A 22,199-nucleotide genomic window follows, 5' to 3' on the forward strand; every position below is an offset into this window, starting at 1 on the left:
CGGCCTGATGAGCTGCCTCCGAGAGGGCCGTGTGATGAAAGCGGAGGGAGAAGATGGACCCTGGCGTTTCTGCACACCCAAAAGCAGCCCCTTATCCATGCAAGCCTGCCTTTCCTCATGCTTCAGCTTCAGTTTTAACCTTAGACTCCTTAACCTCCCATTTTGATTATGTGTTTGTGCAATGGTGTGTCTTATTGTTTCATTCTCATTCCATATTGCAATACACTCAGATATTCACATTTTCTTGATGCTAAACTGTGTTTTAGCAAAGACTTTTATTCCTCTTTGTTCAGTAAAAAAAAAAATTCTGCAATCTGTAAAGCTATTTCTTCTTTGGTTTCTGTCTTGCCTGTGTGTATTTCAGGGAGAAAACAGCCTGCTCTCTCTGACTCGACTGGAATGTTGGTGTTGTCAGGGGTGAAGTATTAGCCACAATATTGGTCCTTTCTGGACTGTGTTGTATCTGGCATAGGCACCAATGTTGGGCCTTTAAATACTGTACTGAGGCCTTTCCATACGCAATATTACTATATTATTCTCAAAATGCAGGTAAATGAAAGCAGCATGGAGAGAAAAGAAAAGTAATTTTAAAAGTAGTAATCAGTCTCTAAGGCATGGACAAAGAACACCAAGCATTTAAATCAACATTTTTAATCAACATGTTGTCTCATTTCCTTGGTTCTGTTCAACACAGTTAAGCATGGGCAGTTTGACTAAGCCACTGCAAGAAGGTATAAAATACATAAGAAGCAGGGCTCACAACTAAAACGTTGCTGGTTGGATTCCTCGCTGTGGCACTGCAGCTATACCCTCGGGCCTGGTACCTAGCCCGGAATTGCCTCACTAAACATCCAGCTATATAAACGGATGACATGTACAAATTGTAACCTATGTAAGTCTCTCTGGACAAGAGCTTCTATTAAATGTCATGTAATGTCATGTACTGTATGACTGTTGTACTGGTTAGGAGAGAGCTCAAGCAAGCCGTCTGCTCGGTGCATATTACCATACCTAAGGCACAAGCTCACCCTTCCCTTCACTTCAGCCAATTCCAAATCTCTGTGCCCTGATTCTTGACAGCTAATACCAATCTCCCAAGGATTAGCTAATAGCATCTTTCTGGATGTCTCATTCTCCTCACCCGTAACAAAAAAAAAAAAGCCTTGCGTGAGAAATGCCAACCGCATGTCAGCGCTGAAAGAGAAAGGCGGCATCCGGGCGACATCGCTGAAACAAAAATCCGTGAACTAAAAATGACAAGCGATTTTGGCATGCAACTGGAAAAGCGACATCAATGAGACACTGGTGTCTTTTTCCCTAATGTTCTTTGCTCTGCTTCCCCTCTCGCCCTGTCCCTTTCAGCGGCTGCCAAACGCGTATGTTTAGCAGCAGCAGCAGCAGCCCGGGTGCAGTATTCGTTCGCGTAGCGCGTAGGCCCTATCCGTCATCCGTCGCCGGTCTTGCTGCGCTTTATACAATCTTACAGGCATGACTGGCAATCTCCGACATCTGGCCAATCGCCTCGATTTTGGAAACGTACAGCAGAGTAAAACAAATAGGACAGTTATCACCGCTGTCTGTAACGGCTGCCTGTCCGTGTCGTGTCCGCTGTTCGTGCGTTTCTGCTTAGATTTGCGTAAAAGACATTCTCCGAATCACCGTTGCCATTTGATTACATGTAGGCTATATACGCAAATTAAGTCGATTTTTGTGTTTATGGCAATCAGTTGGGATGATGCATTAAATCAGGTTTGAAAATCAAGCAATATTCGCACCAACCTAGTGTTGTAACATAATCCCCAACTTTGGAATTCTTGAACATATGAACTGTGACACGCTTTCTCCTAAAACGACAAGGGTTATGGTGCGCCCCCGTGTGGCCACGTGTGGAACTAGGAACGTGTAAATAATGGATTTTTGAAGTTTTAACGAGGTTGCGTTAGCGTGCAGTAATGTGATCGGACCGCGGCATCGCTGCACTACCTGGTGTCTGTGGCCTCTGTAGAAGAAGAAATTAGCCAAGTAATCTTAACAGAATGTGTGAGCAATTGGTGTGAAATATAAGTTAGTAACAGCGGAGAGATCCATTTATAATACATGAAACAACGAATGGTCACATTGTAGAAAAAACACAGGAAACTGCCAAAATATTTGGTAGCCTGAGGAAACTCTCAGAACAATGCCCATCGTTTGATTTAAGGGTACATTTATTGAGCATAACGCGTAACATGCTCTTACACTACACTGTAAAACACTAGTATAGACATCAGGACTATCCTAGGGAGGTCTGCGCTGTACAGGACTAATATATTGTACATGTCCAGCAAGATGACTGTGGTAATTCTTTACTATCATTTTGGAATGAAGCTGCAAAGTTGCCTCGCAGTTTATCACAAAAAGAAATGCGTTACCCTTTTGTCAGCAATTTTCAGAGACTGAAAGCGGTACACGGCCCTTTGACTAAGTGTGCAGAGAGCTCCATCCGCGAGGCGCCTTAATCAACTGGCACTTCTAAAATTTATTAGCGCCATTAAACGCAAAGCCTTCAGGAACGTGTCCCTCGTAGGGCTGCGACTGAGCGACTCGGGAAGGTTTATGTTTTATGTTTGTTATCAATCTTGCACGCCATCATAACCTCACTGCATCGTCCTCTCATGCCAGATTCGTTAACCGATGTTAACTGATGTTAAAAGAAGGGGGTAAGTGCTCTCATGTACAAACACATTAATATTTACAAATACTGGTTGCAGAACGCATATTCTTGGCAACTCGGGGTGCGGCTTTGCGGCACTCACTAACACAAGCCGTTTATGACCTTAATCAATGTCACTGAGCTGACACAATCTTGGCAAGTGATTTATATCTCAGGATTAATATGTGAAAATTAGGAAATAAATTCAATCAAAGGTTTCCTGAAAGACAGATTTAGGACATTGGTGTAAGAGGGCATTATGATATATGCAATAAACTGGGGTTAGTGACCGTTTATTCTGCAAAGGACAGTGTGTCTGTGTGAATGTGGAGGGAGAATACATATGAATACGAGATGTATGTATGAGTATTGCATGCAGTAGTGTGGTCTGGTGGTAAGGAGCAGGGCTTGTAACCGAAAGATTGCTGGTTTAATTCCCCGTGGGGCACTGCTGTTGTACCGTCGGGCGAGGTATTTAGGCCAGAAGTGTCTCAGTGTTATCCTGTATAAATGGGTAACATTAAAACTGGAACCTTCGTGCTGGATAAGAGCATCTGCTAAATGACAATGTAATGTTCCAGGTTATTCCATTTGTCTTGCACCTTTTTGAGAATTTTGGTGACAATAAACACACTGGACCATGGAGCTTTTTAGGAGGGGATGTCTGCATCCATTTATTATCATTCACTTCCATACACGCTGCCAACATAAATACAAAAACTGTCCGCCTTGCCAGTAACATTATCTTCACAAATCACAAAGTCAGTTCAATCCAGACTTAAATAAAATACATAAATACCTGCTCTGAACATAAACAATTGTTTGAAGTACACATTCAAAACTCATTCGGATGAGGTTCATAGAGGTATCACTGTATAACACTGACAATCAGGTTAAAAATCTCTCATGAAAGCTATACAACTTGCAAGAATTTACAAAGGAATAAATTAGAATCATTTCAATTAAACCTCAGCGAGGGTTATTACCCCAGCTAATTAATGTGAGAGACATTTTTAAGATTTTCCTTTAAAAGGCAAGAGTTATTTGCGTAAAACTAATGGGAAACGTTTCTGTGAAAAAAAGGAAGAGATTACAGATAGGCATATTTCCCTTTGTAGCACGTTTGCTATACAGCTGAAGTTGTCTACATTGCTATTTACACTATACATTGAGGTAAATCATGCCAAATTTATATAGGAAAAAATGATGTAGCTCATCAAAACTTTTGCATATTTAACATTCAGATATCAATAGCGCATTTCTACATTGATTTATTTGTACAACCAAGGCATGTGAGTGTTAAGATTTCCAGTTTTGTTTGTGCCAGCCAGCTCTTCCCATGTCTAAGCTGAAAGGTAAGCACAGTCTCCATGCCGACAGCCCTTACACAGCCCTTACTCTGATTGTGAATAACGGCAGACTAAAATAATGGAGAGACGGACTAAATCCCCCCCCCAATCTCATCCCACCCCACATTTTCTCATCTTACGAACTCGCTCTTATACTGTACCGATAAACATCCAACATACAGTATTATTTGTCTCCTCCCTGTGGCAAGATGTGGAATTGCAGCACGTTAGTTTGTGGCCAATTGCATCACTGTTCAGGGAGGCTCTGTTGAGGACTAACGCTTCACGCCCACAGCTTGCAAACATCCCCTCATGAGCGTCTGTTCAAAGCTTGCTCTCAGGCAACTTAAGAACTTAAATTAACATTTTTCTTTGCTGGTATTAAAAACCCACAGAATCACCATTCAAGTAAAAGGTACTGTACTCTGCTTAATCTGGCTCCACTTGACATGCACCACTTAAGAATCAATAATAATAACAACAATAAAAGCAGATTTTAATTTGCCAGTCTATGGTGATACACATCTGTTTGGAAGTTATGTAATGTCACTACTGTCTTCTGGCACCCAGCTGTTTCCACAAAGCCATCACAGGTTTTTCTACAAACCTACAACCGCTGGTTTTAGACTGGCTCTTCGATGACCACATCGGACTCATTTACACACCAAGAACAGTCTCGTCTTTGAGAACCATATCTACACTATATTACAATACAAAACGTTTTTTTTTTCTTTTCTTTCTTCAAATTGTACGTGTGGCTGTTCGTTTGTCTCTTACCACTATGAAAAGGAAGACTTGCACTGTTGTTCTTGTCGGGTTTACAGTTCTGCTGCGCGATGACAGCTCAGGAAGTGATGTTGTTGCTCCCCCTCTCTCCCCCTCCTCACTCTTCGTCGGCGCTCTTGAACATGAGGATGGAGTTGTATATCTTGAGGGCGGGCCCCAGTTTGATGCTGAGGATCTTGACTATGTCAGCCTGGGTGAGGAGCAGGAACGCCTCTCCGTCGATTTGCTGGAGAGAGACCAGGGGGAGAGCGTTTCAACACTGGGCGAGCCGCTAACGGCAATGTTCCAATAGTACTGGGTTCCAGTACACTGGAAAAGAACAATCCTGTAAACTCCGTGACACAGGCCTCTGTGGTTTAATTACTGAAGTGCAAGAACACCAAGTGCATCCATTCAGGATCTATTTACCTGACATGGGTTTATAAATGTGCAGCAGGTAGAACACTGTGTTCACCCTCCTCATTCTGAACCTTCCCCGGTCACAGGTCTGAGAATATGGCCGTACAGAGCAGCAGGGTGGAGGTGTACTCAAAGCACACAAGTGTGAATGGAGGGCTGTTGGTATCAGGGGAGCTGTTGAATAAAGTACTAAAATGTACTGCCCAGCTCCTTCCAGCTTTATAAAGAGGAGGCAGCAATCGCCACTAAACACAACCCTCTTACCTCATTCCTAAATGTCGCGGCGTGGTCTTTGCAACCTGGCAGGCCTCGAACAAAGCTGGCAACCTGATTGGACGAAGGAACACAGCATCCATCTTTGTTATGCATTTGTTATTGTTACTGCAGGCAGTGATCAGTGAGGGTGCACTCAGCGTGACCTGCAGAGCACTGATCAGATATCAGTCGTAATCAAGAGGTTTAGCCGTTTTGCTCATACCTCATTAACAGAGGTTAGTATACATTGTGCCACTGTCTTTGTGTGTGTGTGGGGGGGGGGTTGTGTATGTGGTTGATTGTGTGTGTGTGTGAGGTTTATGTATGTGGTTGAGTGTGCATGTGTGTGTGTATGTGTGGGGTTGATTGTGTGTGTGTGTGTGTGTGTGTGAGAGAGGTTTATGTATGTGGTTGAGTGTGGGTGTGTGTGTGCATCCGTGTGTGCGGTACCTCCTCGGCGCTCCACTTGGCCACTCTCTTGGCGGTGAGGCCCAGCACCTCGGGCAGCAGCTTGCAGTGCTTCTCCCAGCACATCTGTATGCGCTGCGTGGGGCTGGAGGAGCAGGACGGGGAGAACACAGACTCATGCAGGGCCTGCTGCAGACTCACCGGGCCTTCTGCACAGGGAGAGAGGCACAGCAGAGCTCAGTCAGGGGGCTACAGTCTGCGCGCACACACACACTCACACTCACACTCACACTCACACTCACAACCACACTCACAACCACACTCACAACCACATACATAAACCTCTCTCTCACTCACTCACACACACACACACACACAGACAGACTCATGCAGGGCCTGCTGCAGACTCACCGGGCCTTCTGCACAGGGAGAGAGGCACAGCAGAGCTCAGTCAGGGGGACAGTCTGCGCGCACACACACACACACACACACACACACACACACACACACACACACACACACACACACACACAGACTCATGCAGGGCCTGCTGCACAGGGAGAGGCACAGCAGAGCTCAGTCAGGGGGCTACAGTCTGCACACACACACACACACACACACACACACACACACACACACTCACAGAAACACACGCACAGACACAGACACAGACACACAGCAAGAGTCTGCGCAAAAATGCATACAGCAGAGTGAATGTGAGGTCACAGTCTGCGCAGACACACATACAGCAGAGTGATGGTGAGGTCACAGACTTATTCACACAGAAAGAGAGTGACACACACTGAAACCAACAAACAGAGCCTTACGATCGTCTGAGGTCGCAGTACCTTTTCCATCTGCCATCTCCTGCTTGACAAAGTGCAGCTTCAGACACTTTGGAATCTGTCCAGACCTGCGAACGAGAGGGGCAGGAGTGGCCAAGGGCCAACAAAGCATTACTTTCTATAGACTGCATAAGAGCATGCGAACATAAGTCTAATAATGAGAACAAGCCACTCCGCCCTGCAAGGCCTGCCATTCTGCCTGTAGTCCAGAGTGCATCGTGGACTGTGCCAAGCCTGCTCTTTAACACTCACAGGGTCTCTGCTTCCACCTCGAATCCTGCCCATCTATTCCACGTACTGACGACTCTGTAACCCTGAAACTACATACTAATATCAGCGCAAGCACTGCCTTCAACTCATTCCACCTATCTGTGTCCTCTTTTTCGGCTGACAGAACTAATCTTGAAATAGCTTTTATACAGTCCGCTTTATAAATCCCTTTTAAAAAGGTTAAACCCTCAATCAGATCTCAAACTCCTCTTTTGTCAAGACTAAAAAGATTAAATGCCTGAAGCAGACACTGCAAGACACAAGCAAGATAAGGACCCCCCCCCCCCCGGCAGAACAGCACTCCCAGCTGAGCAAATCTCAGTTTGAATGGATTCTGATTTGAACGAATCCTGTAAGGTGTCCCAAGGGTCCACACAGGAGTTGTAAAGGAATGCAACGACTCCACCGCATTCATATAACAACATAACTCTGATGCTTCTCATTTAACATTGATGGAAACCCACTTCACAGACCTCATACTCATAACGTACTGCTGAAAAATGCCGTCCCCTGTATGGATAATTTCCGGACCATCACAGACCACCGGAGGAGCGTTTCAGCAGTCAGAGCACACAGGAAGTACTGATTGTCATGGTACAGGAAGAAAAAAGCTATTTTTGTAAAAATGTCATCATTTGGAAAATCTGATGTTCTTCTGTAAATGCTGATACACTTCAATAGTTTACATATTTTTATTTATTTCACTTATTTATTTGACATAAAAATCTGCTTGCACACTTGCATCTCTTTTATAAAAGTATCGTCTCTTTGTGAGTTTATCCTGGGTCATGAATACATTAGGAGGCCTCAGTATATGGCTACAAATCTAAATTTAAACCGGTCACTTTGGCACAAGGTTATGTTTTTCCTTTTTTCCCCCCATTTTCAAAGTAATTATTCTTCTGGCTGTGCGAGGCCCTCCTGAAAATAGATGACTTGGAATATATTCTAAAAGTAAACAGACGTTTTGTTTGTGGAGACTGAGCAAACAAATAAGAATCGAAGCCGGCATGCCAACGGACGACTTGAATCCTCTGGCCTGTGGGTGTCAATCTGCTTTTGAAGGGCCACATGATTGGTCTGATTATTGCTTTTTCACTGCACAACTTTTACCCTGCGCTTTCCATTTTGACAAGACTAAACATGATAGAAATGTTACTAAACGTGGGAAAAAACTACCACTGGCTGTGGAAAAGCGCCAGTTGCTACACCCACCCAAGAGAGAATGCCTGTCTGACTGCAACATTCCACTACCTGCAACCTAAAGCAATACACATCCTAAAACTACATCACAGGCAAAGAATGCACCAGTTGCAATCTTTGCACAGTCTAATTTCACTTTGAGCTTTATTAGCTTACCACCTAACAAGTTAAACAATCAAATGAGTCATGAGAACCATTCTCTCAGCACTGCACAGGCCTTCGACTGGCTCAATTCGATGCCACGGTTAGCCTGCTCTTGATTCAAGGAGCCCGATTTTCCCCACGGTTGGGGAAGCATCAATGAGAAAGGGACAGATGGTAGTTACTTCTTGGGCCTTGTGCCGTTGTGGCTTTGCTCTCCGGCGCCCCCTGTCCGCTCGTCTCCACAGTGCGAGGGATCCGACAGGCTCTGGGTGCTGCTGCGACCCGAACGCTCGCCCTCCACACTCCACGACTTCCTGCCGCCGCTGCAGGCAGAGATAACACAGAGGAGCACATGGTTACATCTCAGGCGTTTGGGCGTGGCAAACCTGCCGACACCATCCTCCTGAGTTTTTTTCAAAATGTAAAATCAGACACAGACATTAAAAGTTTTTTTTTTATATTACATGACATTCATTTAGCAGAAGCTTTTATCCAGAGCGACTTCCAGCACAAAACAACAGAAGCGTATCCATTCAAGTTGACTGAGCAACAGTGTCAGCCCAGGCTAGCAACACTCCCAGACCAGTGAGTGTGAGCTTAACACTATGCAAGCCCTAACACCAGTTAACTTAACACCATACTCAACATTAACTAATAATTACATATACATACAAACACCTATCCGCGCACGCACACACACACACACACACACACACACACGCACACACACACACACACACACCTGGAGTGGGGTGAGTCGTCGGGCCCATCTGGCAGGTCGGGGGTGGTGGGGGTGGGCGTGGGTGGTTCTGAGCGCCGGCCCCGGTGTGGCCCGGCTAACGCAGTGGGCCTCTCCCCGCTCAGCCGGTCTGGTACCAGCCCCTCCTTGTTCAGGTTCACTTCGGAGTAGGGGCAGCTGACCGCCCTGGAGCGAAGGGGGGGGGACCGGGCAGCACGTCAGCATGTTAGCACACCCACATTAACATACTGGCACCTCAACGTGCTGCTCCTGCAGCTGGAGCTGCCAACACATTTCTATCATCTTCCTCACAGTCTAAGAAGGGGTGTATGAGCCAGATGTAACAGAGTATTTTTAAAGTACAGATTGTCTCTATGGGGCTGCACAGCCACGGGGATGATGGGATACTTGGAGCTTTCCTCAGCCAGCAGTTTATATTCTGGAACTAGCAGTTGTGATAACTCCATATCCTATCTACGCAGTAATAAATCATTTCACACAACATAAACTGAGAAAGGCAAACGCCAGACTGAATAAAACACACAATCTCTTAATGTCATGACAATGGAAAGAGTCTGCAAACACACAGGAATACAGGGATGTACACAGCTTGCTGAGATCCATTGTAGCCAGTAATTATATGCAGATGTGATGGCCAGGCATTCTGTTCTTTAAAACAGCCCCGAAAACACATGTGAGCTGGAGTCTGTTGTTTTAAGACGGCAGAGAAATGGGATCAAAAGTCCATTTTGAAAAGTCTCATTCTGAAAACTGCATATTTCAGTGCATTTAATAATAGAGTCACGCCTCCGATTAGACCAAATTCAAGATGCCTTAATTTTGGGGGGCATGGAAACCCACTGTTTGTTTAAATCAGTTCTCTTCACTTCTGTTCTCCATATAATGCAGGGGCTTCTTTCATAGAGGACAGCTGTGACAGAGACAGGGACAAAGGACAGGAGAAAGGGGAGAGGGGAGAGGAGAGAGGGGAGAGGAGAGAGGAGAGAGGAGAGAGGGGAGAGGGGAGAGGGGAGAGGGGAGAGGGGGGAGGAGAGAGGAGAGAGGAGAGAGGAGAGAGGGGAGAGGGGAGAGGGGAGAGGGGAGAGGAGAGAGGGGAGAGGGGGGAGGGGAGAGGGGAGAGGGGAGAGGGGAGAGAGGGAAGGGGACAGGGGACAGGAGACAAAGGACAGAAAACAGGAGAGGGGACAGGGAAATGAGAGAGGGGACGGGCAGCTACTGACGTGTAGTGTGTCCCGTAGCGTGGTCCTCGGACGTGTCCCACACCGTTGCAGCCAGGGGTGGGACAGCCCTGTCCCAGCAGTGTGGAGGCATCGGGTGTCCCTGAGGTGGGGAGACGGGCTCAGTAAGGAATGAGCGCAGCTAAGACTCACTTAACAAGAGGCTGAAGACATCAGAGAGAATCGAACGAGGGAAAATTTAGAGAAATGATCTTTCAAAAAAAAAACAAAAAAAGTAGGCCAAATTCTTCATACCAAATCGTGCTTAGGACAGTCATTTCCAGAAGGCAAAATGAAGACAGATCTCCAGCCACAGAGAAGAGAATTATGAGTTCTGGAAGACAGGGATCATGGGCCCCATACAAATAAGAGGTCACGCTCCCCTCTGAACAAGGAGCCACGGTCTCACCCGAATGAGGGTCACTGACCCACCCGGGTCTTTACCTTGAGGGTTCTGGAGAGGGTGGCCCGTCTTCTGACACCAGCCCACAGGGTGCAGGTCGGGGCTGTCTGCATCAACCCAGTAATCATACTCCTTACTCCAGCTGTCAAAGTGGATCTGTGCCAGAACAGAGGGGCCTGCTTAGTCCGGAGGAATTCTGCGACCAATGGCCCCGATGAACTGAAACCGCTACTGCCCTCCAGATCCCTACTGCCTAAAACCTCCTCACCATTTCCAGAATCAGATGTAATTATTACGTATAATAATTACGTGCAGCAATTAACTATTTTGGCCTTCTTCCTGATGCACATACCTGGAAAAGTCTGCCGTAACATGTAACGCGCAAGCTAACTGCCACCTAGGCTAGTCACACCACCTGCTTGGCTCACTCCATGGCCTGCAATAGCTCTCTCCACCAGGAAAAGGAAGTCTGACTGAGGCAGGGCACTGCGGTTATGCCCTTAAGCAAGGTACTTTCCCCAAATGGCTTCAGCAAAAAATCCTGCTGTATACAGGGATGATGCACTATGTAAGATACCCAAGTGACTCTGCTAAACAAATAAGCAACACAATGTAACGAAACGGAACATTTTTACGACAGTTCGCCTGCCGTCAGACTGCGACCGCCATTTTGCGCACCCTGAGCCGGTGGTCCTCCGTGTCCGCGATGGTGGCCACTCGGATCAGCATGGGGTTCCTCTTGTCCACAGCCTCCAGCTTCATGCCCACCTGGAACCCGTGGGGGGGTCTCTGCAAGAGGCGGCGGCGGTGGGGGGGGGGTGGGGGGGGGGGGGCAGGGACGAGACGTCACATCGAACAATGTTTGAATTCACAGAACATTCAAAAACTCACATTCAGTCTCCAACACAGCTGCTCCTTCATTCACAAATTATTCTGCTCTTCCTCAGTTTCCTCCCACCATTTCCTCTCATTCACTATTACTTCAAGGTCTTCCTTCCTCCTTTCTCTCTCATCCTTCCTTGTTCCTTTGATTGCACCATTCCTTCACTTTCACATTCATTTCCTTTTGAACTGGCTGCAAATGACCGTTACACTGCACCAAGTAGCATTAAGAATGCGTTACTGCACTGATATCGGTCAAAATACAAACACATACCACCGCTCAATATGTAAGAAATGTACCATTAATGCCAAAATATTCAGTATATTACTAAATATATAAATTATTTATTTAAGCGTATATTAAAAACATCCCCCACCCCCAGTCCTCTAGCAGACATGGTAATGGTTGCAGGTAAAGGTGTCTCACCTGTTTGAAGGCTCGGGCAGGTGCCGCCTGCGTACCTGTCTCCTCCAGGTACTTCTCCCAAGAGAAGCTCTTCGGCTGCTTGTATTCTGAGAATGAGAAAAGCCGTTATTCAAGAATTCTCCACTGTGTCACGTGTCCCCCATCAGAATGGCTAGGCTTCAAGCTAGCTGACTCAGCTTGAGTCTAGCACCCTGAACACGACCCAGCTAATGCTCAACATCCTCACATCATAACACTTACAGGAGAGCAACAAACTCCTGTTCCGCTCCATCCAAGAGCAGCTTGGGTTTTATGGCCCTAAGAAACACTGGTCCTGGATCAGACCTCAGAGCTCCTTGTGAGGCGCTCACCTACAGAGGACTGATCAGAGTGCAGAGTGATGTAAAAATCACCTGCGACACTAAACACTCCCACTTCCAAATCAGGCCCAAATCAGAAGTGAAAAGATGCGACTTCATGCATTTTGTTGCTGTTCACACTGTTCTAAAAAGACCCAAATTGGGTCACATATATGGGGGGGAAAAAAATCAGAACTGGGCCACTGCAGTCTGAACTTTGCCTCTCATATACTGCTGTCCCCTTGGGAGTCCATGGCCTGATGAAGCAACTGTCTCTGCACCTCACTGTGTGTGAATGATTCTTCTCCGTTTACCTCCGGCAGATGAACAATCTGCCTGGCACCTTTCCAGACGACAGCCTGCTCTTGTTTGCACTTGGCACTTACCCTCAAACACGCAGCAAAATCTGCAGGTAACCATATGCTAACGTCACAGCTGAGCGGGGTAATCCTACTCACCAGCTGGTGTAGTAAGGGTTAATTCTGCTTCTTCGCAAAAACCAACAGGGTGGATGTAAGGACTGCTGGCATCGCACCTTTAATGCAGAAAAAAGAACAAAAACACGCTGAAACGTAACTTTTTATTAACAATGTCAGGACTACGATAATCAATTTAACAAAAATATATGAAAAATTTCTTATGCAAAGTGAAATTCTGATATCCATTGCACCACAGAAAAACAGACCATTTCTTAGTCTGTTCAAATTAGAAACTAAACTGCATTTGATAAACTTCACTCAGTAAGACAGAGTGTACAGTGCTACTGCCTACGCTACGCAATACACTGTGTGTGAATGTATGCACCCTGACTGGAACCCCGCTGTGCGTAGGTACTGTGTGAAAGCTACTCAGCATAGCTTTTGCCCACACTTGGAAACCTACTTTGAATCTATGTTACATTATTTTACTGTCATTTGGCAGATGCTCTTATCCAGAGCAACGTACATAGGTTACAGTTTTATCAGTTTATACAGCTGGATATTTACCGAGACAATTTTGGGTTAAATACCTTCATCAATAGTACAGCAGCAGTCCCCCAGCGGGGAATTGAACTGGCAACCTTTCAGTTACGAGCCATGTTCCTTACTACTGTGCCACACTACTGCCCACACTACTAATTATTATACTGAAATGATTATAATATAATAATTTAGACTATATACAATGACAGATAAACAATAAATAAATAATTAATAAAATAACATAGTATAAACTCAAGCGTGTCCGTAACTTTAAATCCACTCATTAAATCTATTCTGATGGCCTGCACTTGGTCGCCCGCAGTGTGCAGGCCCGGGCCCCTCTCACCAGTAGTCGTAGGTGTCGTCCCAGTTGTCGAAGTGGATGAGCAGGCGGTTGTCCACGACGGCGGAGATGGTGGCCACGCAGATGAGGGAGGGGTTCTTCTTGTCCACCGCCTCCAGCTTCATCCCGGGACGGAACCCCGAGGGAGTCACTGACTGTGGCGTGGAGGGGGGGGGGTTGGTCAATTACATCACATTTACTTAGCAAATCCGCAAGATAACCATACATTTTTAAATGTTATTCTGTAAAACAGGTAAAAAAAAAAGGTTATGCAGGTGTTTTTGAGCTTCAAGCTTCATCCTGGGACGGAACCCCTAAGGAGTCACTGACTGTGGCGGAGGAAAGGGGCGTGACCATTAAATTACAATATTTCCTTAGCTAACGCACAGAACAACTTTCAATTTTTACATCCTATTATACAGGTAAAAACCTTATATAGGCACAGGTTATACAGGTATTTTTGTGTAAAGTACCTTAAGTACCTTAAGTACCTTGACCACAACAGCAGTGGCCCACATGGGAATGGAACCAGTGACCACATCACTACACTGCATCCCTGTGTTTACAGTTTAGCAGTCACTGTCCCAGGTGAACTGAATTCTTGGCCGCCAACTTGGCTAACATCAGAGAAATATTGCAGGGACATTATCTGTTGGCCGGGTTCTCACTACGGTCCGAAAAATAACCATCAATGCAGCCAGGTGTTTACAAGCGCAGCAATGAAGACATTCAAACCTGTCATCCTGGAAACCATGCCAACAGCTGCAACCCGCTCCACCGCCTAATTACAGTTCCACATCCTTGTCTCCTCTAACAGAGAGCCATGGAGGGACATGTTCCAGTCATTTACTGCCGGACTGAGGGAAATTTGGAATATACTGCAGACTGGGCTCTCCCTTAATTGAGGCTTGCTGTGAATTTGCCAGCACCCGTGTGGTAAAAGACCTGGTCCGTGGCTGAGGCGAGCTCTCACCGTGTTCAGACTCTTGAAGAGGTGTTTGGGGGCGATCTGGCCCCGGCAGTTCTTCACGTAGGTGCTCCAGTTGAACTCTCCTTCTTTGCACCCTGCAACACCAGCAAACTCACAATCACGTGGCTCCGCCACCTCAGTTTCTAAAGCAGCCACAAACATACCCTCAGAAAAGGAGCTAGCGCTTGTCTGAGGACTCCCAGCCCATAATAATCACGCATATAATTTTGTGAACAGCGTACTGTACAAAAATAAATATCAGCACAGAACGACTGCCTGTATACTCTCTTTAATCCTGAAATCCACAAGGCTGTGATTACTGGTTTTCTATTCAGGTGGTTTCCAAAGGATTAAACAGTAATATTGCTGAATTAGCTGCGTTGGATATACCAGCCTCCTCCCTGTACACACCTTTGGGAAGCAGCAGCTTGTGTCCCATCTTCTCGCACCAGCCCGCCGGCTTCACGTCCCAGGAGTCCGCGTTTACCCAGAAGTCATAACACTCTGGGTAGCCGTCGAAGTGCAGGCGTACTCTGTAGCCCTGGACCTGCGTTGGCGGTTAGAATGTGGAGGAGGGAGACAGAATGTTAGATAGATAGACAGATATCTATGTATGAATTTCTTTCCAATTTTTAAATTTTTTTTTTATTTTTTAAAAAGTATTTTTGGGCTACTTTGAAGAATCTAAAATAAACAATCAAAACTATCTCATAACACTTTTTTGGTCACTGCATAATTCCAGCTGTGTTATTTGATAGTTTTGAAGTCTTAACCATTATTCTAAAATGTGGGAAAATAAAGAAACTAAAGAAAATAAAGAGAAACCCTTCTATGAGCAGGTGTGTCCAAACCTTTGACTAGTACTGTACAGTTCTACTATCAAACAGTCCCAGTCTCACCCCTCAAAATATGGCCCCACCCCTTAATTTACATGGCCACACCCTCACCCTCACAGCCCCACCTACCTCAGCCACGGTGAGGACACAGAAGAGTGAGGGGTGACACGGGTCCAGCCCTTCCAGCTTCATCCCCACTTTGAACGTGTTCCGGCTCTGAGGGAAAGACTGGTGCTGTGGAGCAAAGGCGGGAAGGCGGGGAAGCAGGAAGGCGGGGAGGCGCACAGATTACCCGGAGGGTGGTTACCTTTCCGTCTCCCTCTACCTGTCCCTCCATCTCCTCCCTCCATCTAATACAGAACACTTCTGTGGTAAACGATCTGCCCTGCACGCTGATCTGCAGTAGAACTGAGTGGCTACAGCATTCTCGCAGTGTACAGCAAGCAAAGCAAGACCAACAATACACTGTACTACACTAATGTACTCAAAGTGCTTAACAGTCCTCTGGATGAGTGACACTGTACTGGAGGTCACTCACTACTGGAGGTTTGGGCTACCAAGATGAACCCTGAAAGCATGCTGTTCAGTTGCCGTAGCATGATGGTGTGCGATTCTCCAGTTCTGATGGCTGACAGTAGCCCATTACAGCGCTGGGTTGGCGGCAGCAGGGAATCTTATCTGATGAACCACACCCTTTCATACTGATGGGCTGAGGTATGAAATAATGTAATAACTGTAATGCAATGTAATTAATAAAAAAAATTCATTAAGAAAGATCACCTATGTCACACTGTGAATGCATTTGGGTAACTCTGACATGAAGGTAATATTTTTCAAACTAAGAGTTTTTTCAAACTAAAAACACGACAAGTCATTTAGAACGGCCTGAGAACTAGTCTTTTAAGAAGCCACAATAATAATACAGTGTGACATATCCTTTCAGTGTCCTATCCTGCAGGACTGTGGTTGCGTTCATCATAAACTACATTCACCTGAACTGCCCACATAATTTTTCATTATCATTAATCAATAAAACCATTATGACTTTTTTCCCCCTCTTCATTAAATTTATTATTTCATATTTCTCAGCAGACTGAGGGGACAATGAAGCGGGTGCAGACGGAGAAGTGAATCATTTTGCCCGAGCAAGGAGACATAATCCAGCACCTAATCCTGGTGGTTCACTGTTAAGAGGATTGCTGCCTACGTGCTGGGTGTCGCGGCGCCATTAGCCAACCTGAACTGCAGTCAGTGGGCAGTCATTAGCATATCACAAGTGCTTGTTAAAATACGCTAACATCCACGACCGGTCTGATCAGTGAGGGAGTGGATTCTGAAAACAAGGTGCTCTCACATGTTTGTGGCAGCAAACACGGTTCCTCTAACGTGTGAAAGAGCAGACATGCTCTTCTGCTCATGTTGGTGTAGAAAAAGGTAAGCCTGACATTTCAGTCTGGCAGGACACTGAAGTAATGCCATACACCTGTGGACACCCTGTGACTGTGACTGTACTGTCCCCTTATCAGCCCACCTTCTCCAAACAGCTCATTTGACTGACCTCCTTGAAAAGCTTCACAGGAGCGGCTATGGCCTTCTCCTCCTCCAGGTAAGATGGCCAGCTCCACGCTTTCTTCTTGGAAGGCGTGGCCGTAACTACACGGGGGAGACAGGATGCAAAAACTCATCGGCCAGCATGGGTTACTGAAGTGACCAATGACAAAGGCTTGTGCAATGTGCCGATCTGTCATGCTGGTCATGGAGACGAACTGTCCAATTAAATGACCTCTTCATGTTTCACCACGTTATTGCACCACTGATTCCGCTTGCAATTCTGTTGAAGTGGTTTACACAACCAGACAGAGTAAATTTTCACAGACTCTTACCCAGCCTGGCCAGTTTAGCTGCCCGCCTTCCTTTGCATGCCTTGGCCTTCTCCTGTAATAACAAACAAAAAACACGTGTTTCTAGTGTATAAACAAGAATGAATTTTCAAAACACTTACCTAAGATTTTTTTTTAAAAACCTCTGTCCATGGGTTATAGTATGAGAAACGATTGCTCTCAAAGGCAGGTTAAAAATTAAATAAACCTGATTATTATGTACATGCATTCACTTGGATTTACCAACAAATATTATCTGCTTCACCGATTGTACGTTTTGCCATTTGTTGTCGACAAAAATAAATAAAAAAGCAAATTTCCACTCATTTATGGATTGAAGAACATCTCTTTTTCCATGTACAGAAAAAATGGGTTTTATGTAAGGTGAAGGTGTGAGCGACTCAGAGCGACTGAGAACTGCACTGCTACATCACAACCTGCGCAGGCCTCACCTCCTCCTCTTCTGGGTTGTCATCATCATCGTCACCAGAGTCCATGTACATCTTCCTCTTCTTCCTCACGCGCTTTCCCAGCCGGTCGCCCTCGACAACAGGAATGGGGGTCGCCCTGCCCCTGTCTCTCTGATCGCCCGGAGTTGACCTATAGAGGAACAATAAAAAACAGCCCTTTCAATAATATACAAATATTATATATATATGTATACACACACACACACACACACACACACACACACACACACTGACTTAAAAATCACAACCTGCTTATACAGACCTGACATACAGGAAAGGACACAGGGTACATATAACACTACAACTAGGAGACACTTTACTGTTTTTGTCAGGATCCGTAGCTTTAGATGTGGGAAAAACAAGGGACACACAAAGTCCACAGTCGCGGGACTACGAACTGAGTGACAGTTAAGGAAATCAGGGGTGAACAGCAGGGCCGTTGCAGGTCAGCAGCAGCTGAAGAGAGGGAAAGGAGGGGTAAGTAACAGAGTGACAGCAGAAAAAGGACATGCGCTCTGATTGGCTGAGAGGGAGAGGATGATGGGTGACCAGCAGAGGGAGATGACAAGAGTGATGGGACGCGAGGTGAAGAGAGCAGGAGCGGTGGGCCTAAATTAGTGAGGGAACTGAGGTGATCAGTGGAGGAAGACGCTGGGGAGCAGAAAATGAAATCTGAAGGGAGCAGTACAAAAGGGAGATGTAGGGTGAATAGCTAAGAGGGGACAGTCCCTCTGGCTAAGAGTGTCTGCTAAATGACAATAATGTAATACAATAATGAGTATGATGATGGGTGAGCAGAAGCGAGAGATGCAGTCCGATTGGCTGAAAGGGGTGTGGTGAAGGGTGTGGGAGAGGGACACGCAGTCTGATTGGCTGAGGAGGGATGAGCAGTTCAAATGACTGACAAGGGTATGACAAAGGGTAAGCAGGAGAGAGAAATGTAGTCCAATTGGCTGAGAGGGGTATGACGAAGGGTGAGCAGGAGAAAGAGATGCAGTCTAATTGGCTGTGATGGGTATGATGAAGGGTGAGCAGGAGGGGGAGATGCAGTCTGATTGGCTGAGAGGGTGAGCAGCAGAAAGGGCCACATGGCCTGAGCTGTAAGGATGTCTGACATACCTGCCGCTAGAAGGCTGGACACAGCCAGGACTGCAGAACTTGCCCTGAAGGAAACTCTCCTGGGACCCAGAGACGCCACAGGACCCACAGCTCGCCACCTCCACGCTGGGGGCCTCTTCCAGGGCCACAGGACTCTGGGACATGAGCACCGGAGCCAGGGGAGCATCTGAGAACAAAGTGAATATGGCTTCTCAGAATAAAAAAATCATTTCCCTCCAGAAAATACATTATTTCATTTCTTAGCAGGTCTGTTTGCGTTAATTACATTACATTATTGGCATTTGGCAGTCGCTCTTACCCAGAGCGACATACACAGGTTACACCTATTTACAATATCATCCATTTATACAGCTGGATATTTACTGAGGCAATTGAGGGGTAAATACCTTGCCCAAGGGTACAACAGCAGTGCCCCAGTGTGGAATCAAACCAGCAACCTTTCGGTCACGAGTCCTGCTCCTCAACTACTATGCTGCACTGCCACCCATAACTCTTAAATATTATCCATTTACACAGCAAAAAAAAAATATTCTGACAGTGCTGACATGCTTTTCTTAACAAACCTAATTTCCAAGACACTACGCCCCACAGCCACCTTACGATACACTACGCCCCACAGCCACCTTACGATACGCTACATACTACAATGGTTAGAACTCTGCTTTCACAGTCTGCTAAAAACAACAAGAACTTATTTAGGACAGCCTCACTGAGACCCAGTCTTGGAAGACCGTGTGAGTGTCCCCACCAGTCCCCCTACCTTCAGGCTCTGAGGGGGGCGCCAGGTCGGGCTCTGTGGCGGTTTCAGGCGGCGGGGTGGGGCTGTGTGACGTCGTGGGGTCCTGAGTTTGGGCTGTGAGGGCGTCACTGCTGGGCTGGGCAGCGTCCGTGTCCATGTCTGTGATGATCTCCAGGGTCCCGAACTCAGTCATGCGAAACTACAGGCAACACAAGCGAGTGACTGACAGACCGTCTCCAGCCCACCCACCCACACATACATACACACTGGCACACCAAGCAACAGCTGCTGAATGTTTTAAATCAAAGAGTTTGGCAGTGAGAAAGAACAAAGTTTGTTTTTTTTTTATTTAAAAAAAAAAAAGATGGCTACTCTGTTAACTGTATGGGCTCAAAATGTGTACTCCATACCCTAATGTCACTCCCAGGGAGCCTCGCAATCCCATCCTTCCAATCCAGGGCACTCATCATGTCAAAGTCTCCCCCGGATGAAGGGGCATCAGTGGGAGGGGTGTCCGTCATCGTTCCCTGTTCTCCTTACCGCCTGAGCGAGAGTGCAGAGGCTAGATCTGTCAATCCCTGACCCACAGTGACACAAACACAAAGGCAAGAGGAAAGAGCCACTTCACACGGTCACATCCCAATGAGGCTATTACCATGATGGCCCAAGAGCACGCTAAAACATTTCAGAACTACTTCCCTTGTACACTACTGATGCACCAAATGCCGTTTTTAAAACACACTGTTTGCACGACAAATAATCTTGACAACATTTCATAACATTAATAACATGGCATCCAAATGGACACGTTTAATTTAGATAAAAAGAACATGCCTTAGATATGACGTTGCAGATCAGAAATCTCACCTTAAATCTTTTGTATATTTCACATATAATTATGCAAGACAGCTAACTAGCAAGCTGCTTAGGGGCAAATCAAATTCGTGCATAATATGCATATGCCTTGGGGTAAGTTACAACATAGCTAGCGTGCTAGCTAGCTGAATAACTATACCAAAAAGCGTTACACATCTGTCACCTTCGCGTCGTTTTCGAATGTCAGCGAAAAATTCGCACCGCGATGAACCCCCCAAACTTCACTACCCCGCAAACAGGAAATCAACTAAACACGTTTGGTGGCAAAATACGGAGGGCACTTGTCTATGTGCGCAAGGAACGGAAAGTAAATAAATAAATAAATGAACGCAACCCACGAAAGAGAAACCATTTAACATCATAATAACCCGAAGCCTGTAAAAATAAGCAAAACATCGAATGCATAAACGAGCTGTCTATGCGTCTGCAGGGCCAGAAATATCGATAACCAATTTAATACGACACTGGGGTAACATTCTTCCAGTTACAAAATACCTGCGAAAAGTTTCTGGGAGTAGCCAATACAATGCGAGCAAGTCCAGGCCTGACATTAACGCGACCACCACTAGAGGGCGACTAGTCTGTTTCAATTACTGTAGGCTGCCTGAATAAGGAACAAAAACATGTAATATTTCGCATTTAAACGGGGGACAATGCCAAATAAACGTCAAAACAACCACAAATATGATAAACCTTGAATACTTTCACGAGTACAGGTCCGAGACAGCCGGACAAACACAAATTAAAATGACAAGTGCAGCTTTCACTTGTTTTAACAATATTTCATTTAACCGGTTGTTTGATTGTACGTAAAGATGTTAGAGCGACAGACAGCTTAAAAATATACTATTTAAGCTTGTTTTCTGCAGTGCAGCTATAAAGTTAAGTTTTATCTTTTAATGATAACATTGCCGTTTCGTTCTTGGCCTTACGCTAACTTAAAATTCAGTTTACCTTGTTTCGCGATGTGTTGGATACATATTAGGGTTGAATAACAATATATGACGCATCAAATTTGTTTGTTTACGTTTTCCAAGTTTTTTCCCTGAATTTATTCCTATCATAAATAAGTGTAATGTACGAGCGCCCATTATTAGCATTCGTCTGATACAAAATGGCGGAGGAGAGGAAGAGGCCCCCAACACGTTAAAACTATGTAAATAATAATAGTGATTAATTTAAATAAATAAAGTATGGCTATCGTTAGGAAAAATAAACAAAAAGCTCAGTATAAGATCTCACAATTCTATGGGTTTTTTTCGCCGTTAGTTTATTCTTTACTTTACCTTGTCACGGAATGTATGCTAGCTAGCTAACCAGCTAGCTAGCAAGCGAGCTACAGTTCAAATGACTAGCGAGCTAGCTAGCTGGCTAGGTAGCAATCATAGCTACCTAGCTAGAAGTAATCACAATCCTTATAAAACAAAGTTTCCAGTTTTTCTCGGAACAGGTAAATATTTAAGTGCACAACACAATAGCCAGAATCACTAAATTGACATACATCGTAATTCTGCGTTATGAGTAGCTAGCTACAAATATAGAATTGCTTTGCTTTTAATTTCTTGTATGCAAACTTGCCTTTGTAATTTAAAATATTTAGTATTTTATCCCGCAGCGAGAATAATT

General features: G+C 45.5%; 1 protein-coding gene across 1 annotated transcript; it reads right to left on the reverse strand.

Moving 5' to 3' along the window:
- Positions 1 to 3,951: 3,951 nt before the first annotated feature.
- l3mbtl1b (L3MBTL histone methyl-lysine binding protein 1b) lies at positions 3,952 to 20,236 on the reverse strand. The gene is made up of 21 exons (XM_036539726.1): positions 20,108 to 20,236; positions 19,719 to 19,896; positions 18,959 to 19,124; positions 17,822 to 17,969; positions 17,373 to 17,424; positions 17,048 to 17,142; positions 15,619 to 15,723; positions 15,065 to 15,200; positions 14,657 to 14,748; positions 13,687 to 13,838; positions 12,837 to 12,913; positions 12,041 to 12,126; positions 11,410 to 11,520; positions 10,773 to 10,887; positions 10,332 to 10,431; positions 9,094 to 9,276; positions 8,534 to 8,674; positions 6,738 to 6,802; positions 5,932 to 6,098; positions 5,491 to 5,553; positions 3,952 to 5,053 (listed from the first exon to the last, which is right to left on the reverse strand). Exons 1-21 carry the CDS (start codon positions 20,216 to 20,218, stop codon positions 4,925 to 4,927), a joined length of 2,472 nt encoding a protein of 823 aa, XP_036395619.1. The 5' UTR covers positions 20,219 to 20,236; the 3' UTR covers positions 3,952 to 4,924.
- Between the last annotated feature and the right edge of the window lie 1,963 nt (positions 20,237 to 22,199).

Source organism: Megalops cyprinoides, chromosome 10 (genome assembly GCF_013368585.1).
Source record: "Megalops cyprinoides isolate fMegCyp1 chromosome 10, fMegCyp1.pri, whole genome shotgun sequence".
Classification (NCBI taxonomy): Eukaryota; Metazoa; Chordata; class Actinopteri; order Elopiformes; family Megalopidae; genus Megalops; species Megalops cyprinoides.

What these genes read in the sequence shown, in the direction of transcription:
- l3mbtl1b (XM_036539726.1), bottom strand. Translation starts at nt 20,218, where the DNA reads ATGACGGACACCCCTCCCACTGATGCCCCTTCATCCGGGGGAGACTTT. An exon ending in GTGTCCTCACCGTGGCTGAG is followed by an intron (nt 15,201 to 15,618) that starts GTAGGTGGGGCT and finishes CCGCCAACGCAG; the next exon opens with GTCCAGGGCTACAGAGTACG. An exon ending in CCCTCTCCAGAACCCTCAAG is followed by an intron (nt 10,432 to 10,772) that starts GTAAAGACCCGG and finishes TCCCCACCTCAG; the next exon opens with GGACACCCGATGCCTCCACA.